This window comes from Pan troglodytes, chromosome 17 (assembly GCF_028858775.2).
Source record: "Pan troglodytes isolate AG18354 chromosome 17, NHGRI_mPanTro3-v2.0_pri, whole genome shotgun sequence".
NCBI lineage: Eukaryota > Metazoa > Chordata > Mammalia > Primates > Hominidae > Pan > Pan troglodytes.
The window spans coordinates 31,242,203-31,265,285 of record NC_072415.2 but is presented as its reverse complement, the minus strand read 5'-3'; the positions used below and the strand labels follow the sequence as shown (position 1 = coordinate 31,265,285).

General features: G+C 39.4%; 1 protein-coding gene across 7 annotated transcripts in view; it reads right to left on the bottom strand.

Moving 5' to 3' along the window:
- GREB1L (GREB1 like retinoic acid receptor coactivator) overlaps positions 1–23,083 on the bottom strand; it is a 282,546-nt gene that overhangs the window by 98,131 nt on the left and 161,332 nt on the right. For all 7 annotated transcript variants that reach the window (XM_024350984.3, XM_016933423.4, XM_016933422.4 and 4 more), the window contains exon 7: positions 22,916–23,038. In XM_024350984.3, the coding sequence (XP_024206752.1) occupies positions 22,916–23,038 (123 nt within the window). The remainder of the gene's footprint in view (positions 1–22,915; positions 23,039–23,083) is intronic.

Sequence of the window (23,083 nt, the reverse complement as noted above, 5' to 3'; positions counted from 1 at the left end):
GCCTCCCAAAGTGCAGGGATTACAGGTATGAGCCACCACATCTGGCCACAAAACACTGTTGAAATAAACTAAAGAAGACCTAAACAAATGTAAAGACGCCCATCTTCATAGATCAGAAAGGTTAATATTAAGATGGCAATACTACTCAAACTATTGTAAAGATTCAGAGTAAGCCCCATCAAAATTCCAGCTGGCTTCTTCACAGAAATTGACAAGCTAATCCTAAAATTCAAGTAAAAATGCAAGGGACCCAGAATAGCCAAAACAATCTTTTTTTTTTTTTTTGAGATGGAGTCTCGCTCTGTTGCCCAGGCTGGAGTGCAGTGACACGATCTCGGCTCACTGCAAACTCTGCCTCCCGGGTTCACGCCATTCTCCTGCCTCAGCCTCCTGAGTAGCTGGGACTACAGGTGCCTGCCACCATGCCCAGCTAATTTTTTTGTATTTTTAGTAGAGACAGGGTTTCACCATGTTAGCCAGGATGGTCTCGATCTCCTGACCTCGTGATCCGCCCGCCTCTGCCTCCCAACATGCTGGGATTACAGGCGTGAGCCACCGCACCTGGACAGCCAAAACAATCTTGAAAAAGAAAAGCAAAGCTGGAGGACTTACACCTCCCCATTTCAGAATTTCATACAAAGCTACCATAATTATGCAGTGTGGTGTTGGCATAAGGACAGACATACAGATCAAGGAAATAACACTGAGAGTCCAGAGATAAACTCTTACATTTTATGGGCAAATGAAATTTGACAACAGTGCCAAGAAAATTCAAGGGGTTAAAAAATTTAGTCATTTTAACAAATGGTTTTGTGACAACTGGATATCCACAGGCAAAAGAATGAAGTTGAACCTCTTCCTCATACCACATACAAGAATTAACCTAAGGCCGGGTGCGGTGGCTCACGCCTGTAATCCCAGCACTTTGGGAGGCTGAGGCAGGCGGATCACGAGGTCAGGAGTTCGAGACCAGCCTGGTCAACATGGTGAAACCCCGTCTGTACCAAAGATACAAAAAATTAGCCGGGCATGGTGGTGGGCGCCTGTAGTCCCAGCTACTCAAGAGGCTGAGGCAGAAGAATCGCTTGAACCTGGGACACAGAGGTTGCAGTGAGCCGAGATCGAGCCACTGCACTCCAACCTGGGTGACAGAGGTAGACTTCATCTCAAAAAAAAAAAAAAAATTAACCTAAAATAGATTATACATCTAAATGTAATGGCTAATAGCTAATAGCTATAACACTCTTAGAAGAAAACACAGGAGTAATTTTCATGACCATGGATTAGGCAATGGTTTCTTAGCTACAACACCGAAAACACAAACAAAAGAAAATATAGATGAATTAGTCTTCGTCAAAATAAATAAACTTCATGTTTCAAAGGACACCATCAAGAAAGTAAAAGACAACCCACAGAATGGGAGAAAATCTTTGAAAATCACTTATATGATATAGGACTTGTATTCCAAATATATTTTAAAAACTCTTGTAAATCAATAAAGAGTCAACCCAACTGAAAAATTGAAAATTGATTTGTATAGATACTTCTTCAAGGAAAATATACAAATGGCCAATAAGCACATGACAAGATGCTCAACATCATTAACCACTGGAGAAATGCAAATCAAAACCACAATGAGCTACTACATCGTACCCACAAGGGTGGCTATAATAAAAAAGACATTAACAAGTGTTGGTAAGGATATGGAGAAATTTGAATCCTCACACATTGCTGGTAGAAATGTAAAATGGTGCTGCCACTTTGGAAAATAGTTCTCAAATGATTTTACATAGAGTTATCATATGAACCAGCAATTCCACTCCTAGGTTTGAAATGTGAGAGAAGGGAAAACACGCATCCAGCCAAAAACCTGTGCACAAATGTTCATAGCAGGATTGTTCATAATAGCTCCAAAATGGAAATAACCCAAATGCCCATCAACTGATGAATGGCATTCATCCACAGATTGTATATTGTATGGATAAACATAGGTTTATGCTTCAAAGGACACCATCAAGAAAGTGAAAGACAACCCACAGAATGGGAGAAAAATCTTTGAAAATCATGTATCTGATAAAGAACTTGTATCCCAAATATATATATTTAAAAATCCTCTTATAAATCAATAATAGACAAACTGACTGAAAAACTGAAAATTGATCTGTATCAACTTACCTATTGAAAAATTGAAAATTTATTTGTATCATGTGTTTATCCATACAGTAGAATATTATTCAGCAGTAAAAAGGAATAAAGTACTGATACATACTACGATATGGATGAACCTTGAAAACATTATGCCAAATGAAAGAAGCTACTCACAAAAGACCATGTGTAACAATTATATGAAATGCCCAGAACAGACAAATACATAGAAATAGAAAACAGATTTGTGGTTGCCAGGGGCTGAGGAAAGGGATGAAACAGGGAATGACTATTAATGGATATGGGATTTTTCCTTGGAGTGATGAAAATGTTCTGAAATTTACTGCGGTGACGATTGCATAATTCTGTGAATATAATACTTAAAAACACTGAATTGTACACTTTTTGTTTTTTATTGAATTATATACTTTTAATGGATGAATTGCATGATATATGAATTATATCTTAATAAAGTTGTCAGTTTATTTTATTTTGAGACAGAGTCTCACTCTGTCACACTTTATTTTGAGACAGAGTCTCACTCTGTCACCCAGGCTGGAGTGCAGTGGCACAATCTTGGCTCACTGTAACCTCTGCCTCCTGGGTTCAAGTGGTTCTCGTGTCTCAGCTTCCCAAGTAGCTGGGATTACAGGCATGCACCATCCATGCCCAGCTAATTTTTGTATTTTTAGTAGAGATGGGGTTTTGCCATGTTGGCCAGGCTGGTCTCGAACTCCTGGCCTCAAGTGATTCGCCTGCCTCAGCTTCCCAAAGTGCTAGGATTACAGGCATGAGCCACTGCACCTGGCCAAAGTTGTTACTTTAAAAATACTATGTATAAACAAAATTATAAACCAGGGAAAATTCTGTGACTAATATCACAATAATTACACTATGCATTACTGTCAACAGAGGCCAATAAGAGAAAAACATTGTAGTAAGCAGATGCTTTGTTGCCCTACATCACATCCCTTTGGTCTACCTTTGATTTCAGGAGAGGCTCTAGTGGACAGTTCTGCATGAGCTCAGACTCCTGGGGATAGCATCCTACCTCAAGCTCACATCTAGCTTCTTTTAGTTATTTGTCTCAGGGCCTTCTCCAAGGCCACAAAGCTCTCTCAGCCCTGTGTATAGTCCAGAAGTGCAAGAAAGTATAATGCTTGTAGGGCAATCCTAAATTAATAAGGGATGTAAGAATAAATGTCCCAGCCTCCCGAGCCTCCCATTCTTTTTTCTTTGAGATGGAGTCTCACTCTGTTACCCAGGCTGGAGTGCAGTGGTGTGATCATGGCTCACTGCAGCCTCAACCTCCTTGGCTCAAGCAATCCTACCTCAGCCTCCCATGTAGGTAGGACCAAAAGCGTGGGCTACCAAACCTAGCTAATTTATTTGTATTTTTTGCAGACAGGAGGTCTCCCTATGTTTCCCAGGCTGGTCTCAAACTCCTGGGCTCAAGTGATCCTCCTGCCTTGGCCTCCCAAACTGCCGGGATTACAGGCATGAGTGAATGCGCCCGGTCTGAGCCTCCCATTCTTCAGAAGGATAATTCTTTGAGGAATTCTGCATGCTTCTTGGAGTATCTAGTGGATTCAAGCCTTTCTGTTTTACAGGAATTATGTACAAAAAACACTCTTATGTTGGCTTATTCCTGCTTCCAAGGATTATTTCTCAAATAAACAACCTGCACCCAAGTCCTTCCCTTAAGCTCTGATTCTAGCAGAACCCAAACTATGATAACCAACAACTCAATAACTAAAGGGTAAAGGTTATGAACTTAGAGTTTATAGAAAAAAATGCAAACAGCTTTTAAACAAATGCAACAATGCTTAATGTCAATAAGGGAGATGCAAATTTAAAAAACAGATTTTGGGCCAGGCATGGTGGCTCATCCTGTAATCCCAGTACTTTAGGAGGCTCAGGCGGGCAAATCACAAGGTCAGGAGTTCGAGACGAGCCCGGCCAACATGGTGAAACCCTGTCTCTATTAAAAATACAAAAATTAGCTGGGCATGGTGGCACCTGCCTGTAATCCCAGCTACTTGGGATGCTGAGGCAGGAGAATTGCTTGAACCCAGGAGGCGCAGGTTGCAGTGAGCCGAGATCGCGCCACTATACTCCAGCTTAGGCAACAGAGCAAGACTCCGTCTAAAAAAAAAACACAGATTTTATTTTTCACCCATCAGATTCACAAAAATCCAAAAGTTCAATAAATAAACCCAATTAGTGAGCCTCTGTGGAAATATTGGTACAACCTGTTAGGAGAGTAATTTGACAGCATGCATAGAAATTACAAATGAGTATATGTTTGATCCAGCAATCCTGGACATTTATATATATGTGAGAAATGATATATATTGAGGTTATTCATTGCTACATTGTTTCAAAACAATATAAATGCCTATCAATAGGGAGCAGGTTAAATAAATTATGGCATATCCAGATAGTATGTGGCAGTAAAAAATTAATGAGGAAGTTCTCTATTGATTTGGAAAGATCTTTAAGACACAGCAATATGAAAAAGTGAGGTGCAGAATCCTGCATACAAAATTTTGCCTTTGGAGTAAGAAAGTTGTAAAAATAAGAATTTGCATTTGTGCTTGCTTGAATAGATATAAAGAAAATCTAGAAAAATATATAAGAAAAATAATTACAGTGGTTACCTGTTTGGGAGGAGACTAGAAATAAGGTGAGATGAAAGAGAAACTTTTTACTGCATATATATGAATATATTATATATGTATGTATATACACACGCACATAGGTATTTTTGAAATATGTAAATGTTTCAGAACAGTTTTGATTATTTGGGAGTAGCCCCTAAATATCCAAAATGTGATCCCCTGTCACCTTGCTCAGACACGAATTTGAACCACGGGGCTGTGAGGCTACCGTGCAGAACCTGGTGCTTAGTGAGTAAGTAGCTGATTTGCTCAGCATCTACATCTCACCAAGGCCTCATTCTCTCTACTAATGATTTCATATCCATTTAAAGAAGGAACTTGTAAGCACTGGAGGATTCACAAACTTGGAAAGTTCCTTGAGCAAGTCACAGCTCTGCTCTCTACATTGTGGTAGTTTGTAACTTCTTGTTTCTCCCACTAGGTCATACAGCTCCTTGAGGGCATTCCCAGCTCCAGGTACAATGACTGTCACATTGTGGCTAAAGAAATAAAATGGAAAAAAATACCAAAATAATCTCCTTATCCTCTTTATACAATAGTTCAATTACTTTCTGTTAGCCCAAAATCACTGGGGGAAAAAATCTTCCAAAACATAGGGAGCCAATTACGTAGCCAGTAGAGAGTTTGAATCTTGATTTTTGTCACTCATTACCTCTTATTTCACCAATTATTAACCCTCCTTACAGTCTGTTTCATGATCTGCAAAATGACACTACAACCTCACAGTAGCAATGAACATGTTTAGCACAGAACCTAGAACACAGTAGATATTCAGCAAATGCTTTGCTAAATCTTGTTAAAGGTTTTCCAGATGACCAAGAGCTTAAGTCTTTATGAGCTCTCCTTTTGCCTTTGATGCCTGTACAAAATGTAGACTATAATTTGCTTCTTTCCTGGGTTAACTACAACGGACCTCTTTTCACATTCACATGCAGTTAATGTCCTTCTAATGTAGACACCATATTTCTATTATTGCACTCTGAGCCTGCATTAGTTATGTCAGCCATGTTTTATTTTTGATTCAGTTGAATTAGCATTTAATTAAAATATAACATATTTCCCCTCTAAAACTCATGTTAAATCAGGTATCTTCCTAATCCATTCTTATGCTGTTGATTTTAAAAATAGCTTTATTGAGGGATAATTGACAATAAACTGCACATACTTAAAGTACACAATTTGGTAAGTTTGACATATGTACATACACATGAAATCATCACAATCAAAATAATGAACATATTTATCATCCCCACATTTCCTTGTACCTCTTTGTAATTCCTCCCACCTATGCTTCCCTTGCTCCCATCCCCAAGAAATTGCTGATCTGTTTTCTGCCACTATAGATTACTTTGCATTTTCTAGAGTTTCTATGCATAGAATTGTACAGTATCCCTTTTTTTGTTTCTTTTTGGTCTGGCTTTTTTCACTCACTAGATTTATTTTGAGATTCATCCACATTGTCATGGGTATCAATAATTCATTACTGTTTGGATATATCAATTTATTTATCCATTCACCTGTTATAGACTTTTGGGTTGTTTCCAGTTTGGGGTTATTACAAAGAAAGCTGCTATCAACAATTGTATACAAGTGTTTGTATGGATTTTATTTTCTTTCCCCTTTGGTAAACACCTAGGAATAAAATGGCTAGACCATATGGCTGGTATATATTTAACTTTTTAAGCAACTGTCAGACATATAATTTTATGTTCTCAGCACTGCATTAGAGTTCTACCACCTCTACATCCTCACCATTGCTTGATGTGGTCTTTTCTTTTAGCCATACTAATAGGTGTATACTGGTATCTCATTGTTATTTAAATTTGCATTTCCCTAATGATTAATGATGTTGAGTATCTTTTCACAGTGCTTAACTGCCACCCATATAACTTTTCTCATTTTAAAAACTGGCTTATTTTCTTATTTTTCAATTTTTATAGGTCTTTAGTTCAGAAACAATCCCTTTATATGCTTTGCAAAGATTTTTCTCCTATCCTGTGGCTTTTCTTTTCTTTTTTTTTTTTTCGAGATGGAGTCTCACACTGTCGCTCGGGCTGGAGTGCAATGGCATGATCTCGGCTCATTGCAACCTCCGCCTCCCAGGTTCAAGTGACTCTCCTGCCTCAGCCTCCCAAGTAGCTGGGATTACAGGCACCCGCCACCATGCCTGGCTAATTTTTTGTATTTTTAGTAGAGATGGGGTTTCACTATGTTGGCTAGGCTGGTGTCAAACTCCTGACCTCATGATCTGCCCGCCTCGGCCTCCCAACGTGCTGGGATTACAGGCGTGAGCCACTGCGCCCGTCTGTGGCTTGTCTTTTCATTCTCATTTGAAGGAGAAGTTCTTAATTTAATGAAGTCCAATTTATCGATTTGTTCTTTTTTAGATTATACTTTTGGTGTTATATCCAAAAAACCATTACCTAACCCAGGTCACAAATATTTTCCCCATGTTTTCTTCTATAAGTTGCATAGTTTTTGGTTTAACATTTTCATCTATGACCTATCTAATTTTTGTATGTGGTGTGAGACATAGATCAAAGTTCATGTTTTTGAATATGGATATTCAACTGTTCCAGTACCATTTGCTGAAAAGGCTATCCGTTCTTCATTGCGTTGTCTTTGTGCTTTTGTTAAAAAGTCAGTTGTGGGTGGGCACAGTGGCTCACGCCTGTAATCCCAACACTTTGGGAAGCCAAAGCAGGTGGATCACTTGAGGTCAGGAGTTCAAGACAGCCTGGTCAACATGGTGAAACCCTGTTTCTACAAAAAATACAAAAATTAGCTGCATGTGGTGGCATGCGCCCGTAGTCCCATCTACTTGGGTAGCTGAGGCTGGAGAATCCCTTGAAGGGAGGTGGAGGTTGCAGTGAGCCAAGATCACACCATAGCACTCCAGCCTGGGTGATAGACTGAGACTCTGTCTCAAAAAAATAAAAACAAAAAGTCAGTTGTCCCTGTATGTGTGGGTTTATTTCTAGGCTTTCTAAAAACACAATTGACATTTGTATATTGCTCCTGTATCCTGCAATGTTTATGCTCACTTATTGGTGCTAGTAGCTTTTTAAAAGATTTCATTGGGTCTTCTACATAGACAATCACGTGGTCTATGAATAAAGACAATTTTATAGTTATGTTTGCTTAGTGACAGAAATATGCTCTAAGAAATGTGTCATTAGGCAATTTTGTCCTTCTGTGAACTCTAGAATATACTTACATAAACCTAGACAGTATAGCCCACTATACACATAGGCTATACGGTATGGCCTACTGCCCCAAAGCTGCAGCAAAACTATACGGCATGAATAGTTTTGAATAATTACAAGATGAATAACTACTATATGAATGCTATAGGCAATTGTAACAAAATGGTATTTGTGTATCTAAACATATCTAAATATAGAAATGGTACAGTAAAAATACAGTATTATAATCTTATGGGACCACCTTTGTATACGAGGTCCATCACTGACCAAACATCATTATGTGGTACATGACTGTACTTCCTTTTTTTAAAAAATAGTCAATAAATACATGCTTATTGATTAACCTGAATTATGAAAAACAAAACCAGGCCAGGCACAGTGGTGCACGCTGGTAATCCCAGCACTTTGGGAGGCTGAGGCAGGTGGATGACTTGAGGCCAGGAGCTCGAAACCAGCCTGGCCAACATGGTGAAACCCTGTCTCTAATAAAAATACAAAAAAATTAGCTGGGCGTGGTGGCAGGCACCTGTAATCCCAGCTACTTGGAGGCTGAGGCAGGAGAATCGCTTGAACCCAGGAGGCGGAGGTCACAGTGAGCTGAGATTGCACCACTGCACTCCAGCCTGGGCAACAGAGTGATACTCTGTCTCAAAAACAAAACAAAACAAAACAAAAATATTTTTTTAAAAAACAATAAAAATAAAAATACAACAATAAAAATACAAATTTAAAAACCCAATACAGTATAACAATTATTTATATAACATTTACATTGTATTCAGTATTATAAGTAATGTAGAGAAGATTTAAAGTATATGGGAGGATGTGCACAGGTGATATGCAGATATTATGCCATTTTATATAAGGGAATTGAGCTTCTGCAAATTTTGTATCAGCAGGGGTTCTGGAATTAAGCCCTTGTGGATACTGAGAAATGACTGTATATCCTCACTTGCCACTGTAAAACCTCAGGTGATGTTGCAAAATTTCATATATAAGAACTTTACAATAATGAACTTCCATATTTCCCCTCCTGGCCTTTAGACTATTGTCATACAATTTACTTTTAAATGTATTATAAACCCAAAATATATTATTATACTGGTGTAACAATCATCTTTTAAATAGATTTAAATTTAAAAATTAAATACATTTATTTATGCAGTTACTATTTTCAGTGGTTTTCTTTTTCTTTTTTTTTTTTCTTTTTTTTTTTTTGAGATGGAGTCTCGCTCTGTTGCCCAGGCTGGAGTGCAGTGGCACAATCTCGGCTCACTGCAAGCTCCATCTCCCGGATTCATGCCATTCTCCTGCCTCAGCCTCCCGAGTAGCTGGGACTATAGGTGCCCGCCACCCCACCTGGCTAATTTTTAAAATATTTTTAGTAGAGACCGTGTTAGCCAGGATGGTCTCGATCTCCTGACCTCATGATCCACCCGCCTCGGCCTCCCAAAGTACTGGGATTACAGGTGTGAGCCACTGTGCCTGGCCTATTTTCAGTGGTTTTCAATGCCTTGTAAAGATTCGGATTTTCATCTGCTATCAAGTCTATCTATCTGAATGACTTCCTTTAGCATTTCTTGTAGTGTGAGTCTGCTGGTTGTGAACTATTCCATATTTTGTACGTCTTAAAGTGTCTTTATTTCATCTTCATTTTTGAAAGATTATTTTTTGTTTGTTTGTTTTTGAGATGGAGTCTTACTCTTTCATCCAGGCTGGAGTGCAGTGGCGCGATCTTGGCTAACTGCAACCTCTGTCTCCCGGGTTAAAGCGATTCTCGTGCCTCCGCTTCCCAAATACAAGCCCACACCACCATGCCTGGCAATTTTTTTTGCATTTTTAGTAGAAATGGGGTTTCACCATGTCTGCCAGCCTGGTCTCAAACTCCTGACCTCAAGTGATCCACCCACCTCAGCCTCCCAAAGTGCTAGGATTACAGGCGTGAGCCACCGCACCTGGCCAAAAGATATTTTTATTGGGTATAGAATTCTAGGTTAACTTTAAAAATATTGCTCTACTGTCTTCTCATTTATATTGTTTCCCATGAGAAATCTGATGTCAGGCTTCTTTTTGCTCCCCTGTACTAATTACATGCCTTTTCTCTCTGGCTGCTTTTAAGATTTTTCTCTTTACCATTGCTTTTGAGCAATTTTATTTATTTATATTTTTATTATTTATTTATTTGAGATGGAGTCTTGCTGTGTCTCCCAGGCTGGAGTACAGTGGCATGATCTCAGCTCACTGCAACTTCTGCCTCCCAGTGATTCTCCTGCCTCAGCCTCCCAAGTAGCTGGGATTACAGATGCCTGCCACCACACCTGGCTAATTCTTGTATTTTTTTGTAGAGACAGGATTTCACCATGTTGTCCAGGCTGGTCTTGAACTCCTGACCTCAAGTGATCTGCCCATCTCGGCCTCCCAAAGTGCTGGGAGTACAGGCATGAGCCACTGTGCCCAGCCTTGAGCAATTTATAATGATATGCTTTGGTGTAGTTTTTTTTTTTTTTTTTTTGAGATGGAGTTTTGCTCTGTCAGCCAGGCTGGAGTACAGTGGGGCAATCTTGGCTCACTGCAAGCTCTGCCTCCCGGGTTCACGCCATTCTCCTGCCTCAGCCTCCCGAGTAGCTGGGACACTACAGGTGCCCGCCACCATGTCCGGCTAATTTTTTGTATATTTAGGAGGGACAGGGTTTCACCATGTTAGCCAGGATGGTCTCGATCTCCTGACCTCGTGATCCGCGGTGTAGTTTTATGTTTCTTATGCTTGGGGTTCACTGAATGTCTTGGATCTGTGGGTTTATAATGTTCACCAAGTTTGGGAACCTGTGGGGGATTATTTCTCCAAATACATATTTTGTCTCCCACACCTTCAGGCCCTCCAACTACTAGTATATTAGGCTGCTTGTAGTTGTTCCACAGCTCACTGATGTTCGTTTCATTTTCTTTTGTTTCTGAGTTTAGCTGCAGATAGTTTCCATTACTGTGCTTTCATTATTCTTTTCTTTTTCAATGACTAACCTGTTGTTAATCCCATCCAGAGTGCTTTTCTTCTCAAACACTGAAGTTTAATTTGGGTCTTTTTCGTATCTGCCATGTCTACTTAACTTTCTGAAGATATGAAATATAGTTATAATAATTGTTTTGATGTCTTTCTCTGCTGACTCTAACGTGTCAGTTCTGCACTGGTTTTGATTGATTAATCTCCTTGGTATTGGTTGTATTTTCTTGCCTCTTTGCACCCTGGTAATCTTTCACTGGATGTCAGGCATTGTCGATTTTATCTAGTTGGGTGCTGAGTGTTTGTATATTCCTATAAATATCCTTGAGCTTTGTTTTGTATACAGTTAAATTATTTGGAAACAATTTGATCTTTTGGGGTTTTGCTTTCATGATATTTTAGGCAGGACTGGAGCAGTGCTCAGTCTAGGGCTATGTATTATCTGTTACTGAGACAAGACCTTCCTAAGTACTCTATCTTATGCCTGATGTATTATGTGGTTTTCCTGTTTGGCTGGTGGCTGGTGGGAATAGCCACTTTTCTTGGCCCTGTGTGAATGCTGGGCAGTTTCCTCTAATCCTTTTGGATGGTTCTTCCTTTCTCTTTCTTTCTTTCCTTTTCTTTTCCTTCTCCTTCCTTCCCATTCTCCCTCCCCTCGCTCTCTTCCTTCCTTCCCTCCCTCCCTTTCTTCCTTTGGGACAGAGTTTCATTCGCTGCCCAGGCTGGAGCACAGTGGTTCAATCATAGCTCACTTCAGCCTCAAGCGTTCCTACTGCTTCAGACTCCAGAGTAGCCAGTGCTACAGGCACACGCCATCATGCCTAACTAATTTCTTTATTGTTTTGTAGAGGCATGGTCTCACCAGGTTGCCCAGGCTGGTCTCAAACTCCTGAGCTCAAGCAATCCTCTCACCTCAGCCTCCTAAAGTGCTGGGATTACAGATGTGAGCCACCACGCTTGGCTTGAATGGTACTTTTCAAAGATCAGCTTTCAGTAATTTCTTCACATGCAGGTACCAAGTAATACTATGTTGAACATTTGAGGGACCCTTTGGATATCTGTGGGTTTCTCTCTTCTTTGTGCAGCTCTCTTCCCTCTGGTACTTAGTCCTGTGAACTCTAGCTGCTCTGGTCTCCCCTCTCAGTTCCTTCTACTTGACTTAAGGAGTCTGCTGGGTTCTACCACTTTCCTTTCCCTAATCATGGTCTAGAAATTGTGAAGACAGCAAGCTTGGGCAATCATAAGACTCACTTTGTTTCCCATCTCTCAGGGATCACTATTCTTTGTTGCCTGATGAATAGTGTATTTAAAATTTTTTTATGTATTTTTGTCTGTATTTTGCTGTTGCAGTTGTTCCAGGGGGAGGGTAAATCCAGTCTCTTTTCTCCATTTGGGCCAGCAGGAGATGTTGAGCTGATCTGCTACTGATTCTATAACCGTGGTGTTCTCCCTTTGTTTTCCTGTTCCTACTACCTCGATTCTACTCTTGAAATCTGACATACATGAGCATTTTACAGAACTCTAGGTAGAGCTCAATACCATCTTTGTACCCTCATCTCCTAGTACCCAGTAATTGCCAAATATAATTGTTCAGTAGTGAGCAGAGAGTTCAAAATCTAGTTATGTTATCATCTACCTGTATCTTGAACTTGCCTACATTAGGTATTGGCCTTTATTTCTACACATGCAGAGCTGATGAGAGATCAGTAAAAAGCGGACATTTTCTACTAACCTATACATTTGGATTAATTTTGAGAATTTTTATGTTTATGAAAATTATAACATAAAAGAAAATTCAGAAAAAGAAACAAACATGCTAAAGTCTTACTTCTCCCACGAACCAGTTTTTTTTTTCTTTTAGTACATGCCCTTCTATGTTTTATCCACATTATCTTTTTACATGATATGACAAAAAATCATTTCAATTTTACTTTTATTGCTTAACAGAATTATTTCCTAGGTGGCTGCACGGTTCATAATGATCTTTTTTAGCATCTTCATCATGTGTGATGTCACGATTTGCTCAATTGTTTCTACACTAAGGTTGCTTTTCCTTTTTAGTTAATATAAAGGGAACTGCAGTGAATATCTTGACTCTCCATTTCGGTTATTTTCTTGGTTAAGCCTGCTAAAGTGAGATTATTATAGCAAAAGGTATAAATATTTTAAATGTTCTTGTTACATATTGCCAAACTGCTTTCTTAAAAGGTCACACCACTGTTCACCTTTACCAGCCTGGCTGAGAGTGTCGGTTTTACCAGCACTGCATTTTATCACTGAAATAACATATTTTGGCTAGTGTAATAAGTGAAAATGACTTCACTGTTTTTACTTATGGGTTTCTTCATTTCCACAAAGTGGGATATTCTTCCTCATGCTTACTAAGGGGTTGCATTTTCTCTTAGCAGGAATAGAAGTCTCACAAGCACATGCATGACCCGTAGCCTCCTCTCCTGTCTCAGAGGGGAGTAATCATTGTTTTCCTTCTCTCTCCCATCCATGAGTTCATCAAATATTTATTGAGCCTCTTCAGCATGCCAGGTACTATGTTAGGCTCTGGGAATGCAGTAGGGGAATAAGACAAAGATACAATCCCTACCTTCAAGGAGTTTACCGTGTAAAGGAAAAGCCCGCGAGTTCTCAGTATCTGGCTAGAAGTGGGCAAATTTGCCAAAGGGTTCCCACCATATTTGGAAAAAAAGAGACTGTTTTAGAAAAGCATTAACTGAGTATTCATAAGAAACTAAATTTAGAAAATCATGCTGGAGGAACTTTTGATGCACCTAGAGAGGGAAGGGGGAAGTAAGTGCCCAAAGGAGGACACAAAGCGGAAGGAGACAGACACGGCCACATCTTAGGGACGGTTGAATGATACACTCCCATACAATCTGCTTCTTAAACAGCCATCATCAGGGACAGAGGAGGAGTCCTGGGGGAAATGGAAACAAAGTGATAGGCTATGTGAGCATGGTAGGCCTAGGTTAGGGGGTGGCAGATCACAAAATATTCTGGACACACAGAGGGCAGCAGGCAGCATGAGAGCTCTAAACTCTTGGAAGGCAAAGGAAAGGAGGCCATGGTGGAGGACGGGGAAGGAAAAGTGTTGGACATTTACAGAGTTCCATTTAGAGTTGTTCCTGCCCACTCCCTTCTTAGACAGTAAAGTCAGCTATGAGAGATTACTTTGACAGCAACAATCCCACTGTACAATCACCACATGCGAAACAGAAAAACTCAAAAGACACAAACATTATTATTACACCATAGCATCCCTGCCTATGATACTACTCACATTGGTACATGTATGTAGTTTGGTGGCGGGGGGGTGGTAAATCCACCCTTTTATTCTCATTGAGATGTATCATAATACAGAAGAGTACACAAAACATTTATTTATAACTTAAGGAATAACCACAGGCAAATATCTATGAAACCACCATCCAAGTCAAAGAAATAAAACAAAACAAAACAAAATACTGTCAGCAGCCGGTAGCCTCCTGTGTGCTCTTCCCATTCCATCTCCCTCCTTCTGCCCAGAGGTGATCACTGTGTTTTGTATGCATTCCTCAAATAGTTTAGTTTTGCCCTTTCTTTAATGTAATAGAAATGAAATAATATTGGACAGAGTCTTTTGTGAACGACTTTCTTGTTCAGTATCATCTTTGTAAGATTCCTTTATAGTGCCAGGTGTAGGCATCTGTTTGTTTATTTTCATTGCCATATGCTATTTCATTTTATATATATATTTGTTGTTGTTTTGAGACAGGGTGTCACTCTGTTGCCCAGGCTGGAGTGCAGTGGTGAGATCACAGCTCACTGCGGCCTTGACCTCCCAGGCTCAAGAGATCCTCCTGCCTCAGCTCCCCAAATAACTGGGACTACAGGCATGTGTCAACACACGTTGCTAATTTTTAATTTTTTTTTGTATTTTTTGTAGAGACAAGATTTCACTATGTTCAAGACAAGGCTAGTCTTGAACTCCTGAGCTCAAGCAATCCACCAGCCTCAGCCTCCCAAAGTGCCAGGACTACAGGCATGAGCCACCTCATCTGACCCTAAATATGAATATCTCACAATTTACTTACCCATTCTATTTTTAACGAACACTTTAGTTGTTTCCTGTTTAAGGTGACTGTGAAGAACACTGCCATGAACAATCTTGTACATACCTCTTGGTGCACATATACAAAAAGTTCCTTAGAATGGAGTAGCTGGATCAGAGGATATGCACATTTTCTACTTTACTATGTATTGCAACCTACTTACACAGCTTTGGTATCAATTAACACTCCTACCAGCAGTGTATATTAGTTCTTATTACTTGAAATCCTTGCCAACATCTGGCTGGGCACCGTGGCTCACGCCTGTAATCCCAGCACTTTGGGAGGCTGAGGCAGGCGGATCATGAGGTCAGGAGATCGAGACCATCCTGGCTAACACGGTGAAACCCCGTCTCTACTAAAAATACAAAAAATTAGCTGGCCGTGGTGGCGGGAGCCTGCAGTCCCAGCTACTCGGGAGGCTGAGGCAGGAGAATGGTGTGAACCCGGGAGGCAGAGCTTACAGTGAGCTGAGATGGCACCACTGCACTCCAGCCTGGGCGACAGAGCAAGACTCTGTCTCAAAAAAAAAAAAAAAAAAAAAAAAGGATCCTTGCCAACATCAACTATTTGTCATTCTTAAATTCACTGCCAATTTGGGATCTGAATATAGTATCTTGTATTTTTAATTTAATTTTCCTCATTACCAAAGTAGTTAATCATCTTTTCATGTATTTATTGCCAACTTGGATATTCTCTTTTGTGAAGTGCCTGTTGAAGTTTCTGCTCACTGTTTCTATTGACATACTTCTCTTATTAATTCATAAGTATTCTTTTTTTTGTTTTTGTTTTTGTTTTTCTTAAGATAGAGCCTAGCTCTGTTGCCCAGGCTGGAGTGCAGTGGCAAGATCATAGCTCACTGCAGCCTCAACCTCCTGGGCTCAAGTGATCCTCCTGCCTCAGCCTCCCAAAGAGTGAGGATTACAGGCATGAGCCATGTGCCTGGCCCATAAGTATTCTTTATAAGTTCTTGATACTGGTTCTTTGTTAGTTTTATGTATTACACATATCATCTCCCAATTTATGGCTTTTTTTTTTTACTCTATGGTGACTCCTAATAGTTAGAAGTTATAATTTTAATGTAGTAAAATATCAGTCTTTTCCTTTATGATCAATACTTTGTCTTTTTTTTTTCTGTCTCCCAGGCTGGAGTGCAGTGGCATGATCTTGGCTCCCTGCAACCTCTGCCTTCTGGGTTCAAGCAATTCTCCTGCCTCAGCCTTCCCGGTAGCTGGGACTACAGACGCTTGCCGCCACACCTAGTTAATTTTTATGTTTTTGGAGAGACAGGGTTTTGCCATGTTGCCCAGGCTGGTCTTGAACTTTGGGGCTCAAGCGACCTACCCACCTCAGCCTCCCAAAGTGCTGGGATTACAGGCATGAGCCACCATGCTGGCCTTTATATATAATGTTATAATAATATATTCACCTTTATACTGACAGTTATAAAACATAATTTGACATGTTTTTCTACAGAGGAAGAGCCTACATAGGCAAAGATACCTAGGGCCCAAGAAAATCATAAAGTGGCCCTGCTTCATAGAGTCTTCCTAAAAGCCATACTATTAGTGACAGGGGCAGAGCTTAGGAGGCTCACCCCATGCTTCCCTATAAGCTAAGGGATAAAACATGTGTTCTTCTAATGGTGGATGAGCATATTATCTTCATTTAGAAAAACAGTACATACCAGTACTATTAATAAATTAATAAAGACTAAATTAATAATCCCCAAATGCTAATTTCTAATTTAAATAAAAACAGAATTCAAATAACATTTATTTCCAGGCATTTGTCTGGTACTAGGTGATACAGAGATAAACAAAAAGAACATAAAGCTTCTAGCGTATAAGAGAATATACATGGTTCGCAAATCATTATAACAGGGAACAGTGTCACACAAGCAGAAGTGTGGTAGCAAGGCTAAGTCATTCCTCACAAAGTTGCAAAACAGGCGTTGTTAATTTCAGTTTTTGCAAATGAGGAAAGGAAACCAAGGCACAGAAAAATTGATTGGCTTGCCCCAATTTTCAGCCAATATATGTCAGGTACAGTATCTTAATAGCAGAACCCTGACTCCCAGCCCTGTGCTGTTTACCATCTGCTCCGAAAAACTGCTCACCCCACTGTAGATATTCAATAAATTAGATTGGATTAAACTGAAAGAGAAACAGTGCCACCCCAAAGGATTATGAATTTTCTCAGAGCAGCTTTTTAATCTATTTTTCTAGCTTAATTGAGGTATACTTTATGTATAAAATTTGCCCATTTCAACTATACAATTAAATGATTTTTAGTAGCCTTACCAAGTTGTGTAACCATCACCATAAATCAACGTTACAACATTTTCATCCCCTTAATAAGAATGCTCACACCCCATTTTCTGTTCATCTCCATTCCCACTCCCTGCTCCAGGTAAGCACTAATCTACTTCCTTCCTCTATAAATTTGCCTTGTCTGCACATTTCATATACACAGAACCATACAATATGTGGTCTCTTTCATCTGGTTTATTTCACTTAACATCATATTTTTGAGATTTACCCATGACATAACTTATGTCGACAGTTTGTTTCTTGTTATCGCTGGATGGTATTCCATTATATGGATACATCACATTTTTGTCTAGCCATTCACAAGTTAATCAACATTTAGGTTGTTGCTAGCTTTTTGTTATAACGAATAATGATGCTATGAACATCTGCATGCAAGTTTTTATGAGAACATATATTTTCATTTCTCTTCGGTAGATACCTGGGAGTGGAATTGCTGGGTTGCATGGTAGTTTTATGTTCAACTTTTTGAGAAATTGCCAAACTGTATTCCAAAATGGCTGCCACATTTTACCAATGCATTCCTATCAGTGGTGTATAATGGTTCCCACTTCTCCACACCCACAGACACTTGTTACTGTCTTTTTTATGACAGCCGTTCTAGAGGATGTGACGTAGTATCTCATTACTTTTTTTTTTTTTTTTTTGAGATGGAATTTCTCTCTTTTTGCTCAGGCTGGAGTGCAATGGTGCAATCTCGGCTCACTGCAACCTCCACCTGCCGGGTTCAAGTGATTCTCCTGCCTCAGCCTCCCGACTAGCTGGAATTACAGGCATGCACCACCACACCTGTCTAATTTTGTATTTTTAGTAGAGACGGAGTTTCTCCATGTTGGTCAGGCTGGTCTCAAACTTCTGACCTCAGATGATCCACCTGCCTCGGCCTCCCAAAGTGCTGGGATTACAGGTGTGAGCCACCGCACCTGGCTCTCATTATGGTTTTGATTTGCATTTCCCTGACTAATGATATTGAGCATCTTCTCATGTGCTTATTAGCCATTTGTATATATTATTTGAAGAAATGTCTATTCCAAATCCTTTGCCCATATTTCTGTTGGATTGTCATCTTATTAAGCTGTAAGAGCTTTTGTAAATTCTGGGTGTTAATATTTTATTAGATTTGTGTTTTGCTAATATTTTTACCACTCTGTTGTTTGCCTTTTCATTTCTTGATGGTGTCTTTTCATTGACAGATAATAACTGTACATATTTATGGGGTACACATACTTTGATACATGCATACAATATGTAATGATCAAATCAGGATAAATAGGATATCCATCACCTCATTTATCTTTTTTGTGTGTGTATTGGGAACATTCAAATCTTCTCTTCTAGCTATTTAAAAATATATATTATTGTTAACTATAGTCATGCTGCTCTGCTATCAAACACTAGAACTTATTTTTTCTATCTAACTTTATGTTTGTACACATTAGCCAACCTCTCTTCATCCCCATCTCCTCACCCTTTGCAGCCTCTGGTAACCATCATTCTACTCTCTGTCTCCATGAAATCAACTGTTTTTAGCTCCCACGTGTAAGTGAGAACATGTGATGTGTGTTGTTCTGTGCCTGGCTTATTTTATTTATGAGAATGACCTCTGGTTCCATCCATGTTCCTGCAAATGACAGGATTTCATGATTTTTTTACAACTAAATAGAATTCCATTGTGTATATATACCATATTTTCTTTATCCTTAAAATTTTGAAGTGTAAAAGTTTTGAATTTTGATGAGGTCCATTTTATCAATTTTTCCAAAAACAAATCCTTATATTTAGAGTTAATTGACTTATGAAGTTTAAAATATTTTAATTTTGATGAGGCCTATTTTATCAATTTTTCCAGAAACAAATCCTTATATTTAGAGTCATTTGACCAATGCAATTCACTGATGAGAAAACGGTCTGCTCAACAAATGGTGCTGGTACAACTGGATATCCACACATGAAAAGATGAATTTAAGCTCTCATTTCATACTATACAAAAATTAATTCAAAATGACTCATAGACTTAACTGCAAGAGTTAAAACAATAAAGGCTTTAGAAAAAAACTTGGAAATTTTCAAGATCCTGAGTTAGACAAATGTATTTTTCATCTATTCCTGAATTCTCGTCCCGATTAAACATCATATATGTGTATGTCACGCTTATAATGCAGATAGATAAAAATATAGCCCCCTTCAGTAAAAATGATAGAATATTTCACTGAGATTGGTGGCCAAAATTTGAATTAGCAATTACATGAAAATGTTAAGAGAAGGCCAGGTGCGGTGACTCATGCCTGTAATCCCAGCACTTTGGGAGCCAAGGCTGGTGGATCACCTGAGGTCGGGAGTTCAAGACCAGCCTGACCAACATGAAGAAACCCCGTCTCTACTAAAAATACAAAAATTAGCCGGGCGTGGTGGCATGCGCCTGTAATCCCAGCTACTCGGAAGGCTAGGGCAGGAGAATCGCTTGAACTTGGGAGGCGGAGATTGCAGTGAGCTGAGATAGTGCCACTGCACTCCAGCATGGGTGTCACAGTGAGACTCCGTATCAAAAAAAAAAAAAAAAAAAAAGGAAGAAAATGTTAAGAGAAAATATGCAAGCAATAAGTGGTAACCCAGCCAGAACAGAATATATATAGCTTAGCAGGTAGAACTCAAGACAAAGGCATGCAAATAGTGCATTAAACTCTTCTTCAAATACTATACAATGTGTGTACCCATACTTGAGGCTAAAAACTGTTGATTACAGACAGTCACTGACTGCAGATTAAGATTAGGGAGAAAACAATCTCCTATAGAAAGGTGAATCTCAATCCATCAGTTAAGGAAGTGCTGCACATGCTAATATTTGCAATGGTATCATAATGCCAACATGAAATTTCCACAGTCCATTATGTTCAAGTGTCAGAAGAAAGAAATTATTGAAAAGTCTATAAACATAATTCATTAATACAAAAATTTTAGATACAAAGCATCACTTATAAAGGCACTTTCTTTTATTACATTTTCTGGGTTGCATCTGAAATTGTTAATAACTAATTTTCATGGTCAAATTACCACTTACATCCTCACAAGGGACACAAAAGAATGTGAGCATTAAAACTTGGCCACTGTGTTCACGGTGAGTCAGTCAGTGCCTTCCCCTTGCTCCTGGCCTGTGTCTCATGATGGCAACTGGGGAAGCCTTTGCTAAAGCCTGAATCTTGATTTCCTCTTTCAAAGCAAAATTTGTTTACAAAGTATATTTTCCGGTAGAATTAAAATTGTATTACTTCTTATTAACATTTTAATATCTTGTCATTATTTTCAGGTACAACTGGTTATTTACATACCTACCTCTCCCTCTTAGGAAAGGTTACATGTTTTATTGTTCTTTTTCTTTCTTTTTTTTTTTTTTTTTAGACAGGGTCTGGCTCTGTTGCCCAGGCCAGAGTGCTGTGGTGGTATCTCAGCTCACTGCAACAGCACCCAGCTAATTTTTGTATTTTTAGTAGAGACGGGGTTTCACTATGTTGCCCAGTCTGATCTCAAACTCCTGAGCTCAAGGGATCCACATGCCTAGGCCTACCTACTAAAGTGCTGGGATTACAGGCATGAGCCACTGTGCCTGGGCCTGTTTTATTGTTCTTTAATCCCTTATATTAGTTTTTTTTCTTTTGCGACAGAGTCTCACTCCATCATCCAGGCTGGAGTGCAGTGGCACAATCTCGGCTCATTGCAACTTCCACCTCGTGGGTACAAGCAATTCTCGTGCCTCAGCCTCCCAAATAGCTAGAATTACAGGCGCATGCCACCATGCCCAGCTAATTTTTGTGTATTTGATAGAGACGGGGTTTTGCCATGTTGGCCAGGCCGGTCTCGAACTCCTGACCTCAAGTGATCTGCTCACCCCAGCCTCCCAAAGTGCTAGGATTACAGGCATGAACCACTGTGCCCAGCCATGAATGTTTTTTAAATCATTGCAGACATCAGTCGAGTACTGAAACCCTGCCTTACAGCATCTGATAAGGTTCTTAAAACGAAATAAACACTTGATACGTTTTTGTTGTAATGAAGTAAATCTTAGCTTTTAATACTGTGGTTTTAAAAATTATATTTCACAGCATAACATATCACGGGATCAATCAAATTACATAAATGATATTCTAAGAGAGACATGCAGGTGTGTCATTAATGTAATGAAGGCTATGCTTTCAATGGCCAGAGCCAAATGCTAACTTGCTTCTTTCTTGAATACCTAGTGACACCATGTTCTCTCATTTATTCTAAAGAGAAGTGGTCTATTCTCTTAGATCAGAGCCTCTATCTAAATCTCCCGTGCAATTTAAAAGCCAAACTTTGTACAATCCAGGAAGAGGTGGACTTAGCTGAGTACAGGCACATAGCAAGAAATGCCCCAAAGAAAGTTAGCCTTATTATCATTGCTGCTGCTGCTGCTAACATATTCTAATAATCACTTCTATCTTGAAAATAAGTAGAAATTGACCAGCTCATCAGAATTTCACATTAATTTGAAAGAGGTATGCTATGTAGCAAATGAAGACCACCTTCTTCTCAATTTGTGATTAACACTGGCAAAGTACATATGCTATGAAGTGTGTGTATCAGACGAGTAAAATGTACTCCACAAAAAACAAGTGAACTGAAACAAATTCACAAAGTCTTTTAAAATACTTTCCTTCTTGCCTAAGATATAACCAAGGCTGGTTTTGAGTAATTTTCTCAAATACTATCTGCAGTGATCTTTTCAGGCAAAGCCCTCCAGCCCTTTGGCCACCTGGAACCATGAAGTTCCACCTGGAATCTTATCTTGGCCTCAGGGCCTGGGCTGGTGCTCTATACTGGAGGAATTTTTAGAAGCCTCAGACTAGTAGCTTATCTGCTCAGTACGATCAGTCATTCTGCTGATCCTGCTCTGATATTGTGACCTAGTTTCAGGCACTAAGATTTTATCTAGTTATTCATAACCAAGTCCCTCTCTTGTATCACTAGAAACTAGATCCTGGATTCATCCGTTGTGATCCACAATCCTAGCTTAGGACCTTGTTTTGTATCCCAGATGGTGCACTACTCCCTATGATGTTCTGTGGGCTTAGTTAGAGCCCTACCCTGGAACTCCAGTCTTAATGACTGTGTCTCTAATACTTGCCACTGGATGGCTATGATGCAGACTCCCCTCATGTCTGGATTTCCACTTATTGCCTACTGTCAGTCTCCCCTAGAATGAGGTCCTAGGCTCCAGCTAAATTTCCTACCAGCTGTCAGGACTGTGAGGACTTGGATTCTGGTCATCCACAGATTAACCCATCTCAAGGCTGAATTCTAACTCTAATAGTAACTCAAGTAATACCTTTATTTTGAAATATCTCTATTCAAACCAGTCAGCAGTAAGTATATATTTTAAAAAGGCTCATTAAATATACATGTGATGCTTGAAATGCCAAAAGAAAATATCCCATACCTGTCTGAGTGAATCCTGATTTGTATCCATTAGTTGTCCCATTTTCTGGGGTCACAGTTGACGACACTGAAGAGCTTGGCTTAATAGAGTGGCAAGAAGCAGAGGATTGTCGGCTTCTACATTCTGGAAAAGAGTAAAAATCACATTGTATGAAGTGACCAATGTTCT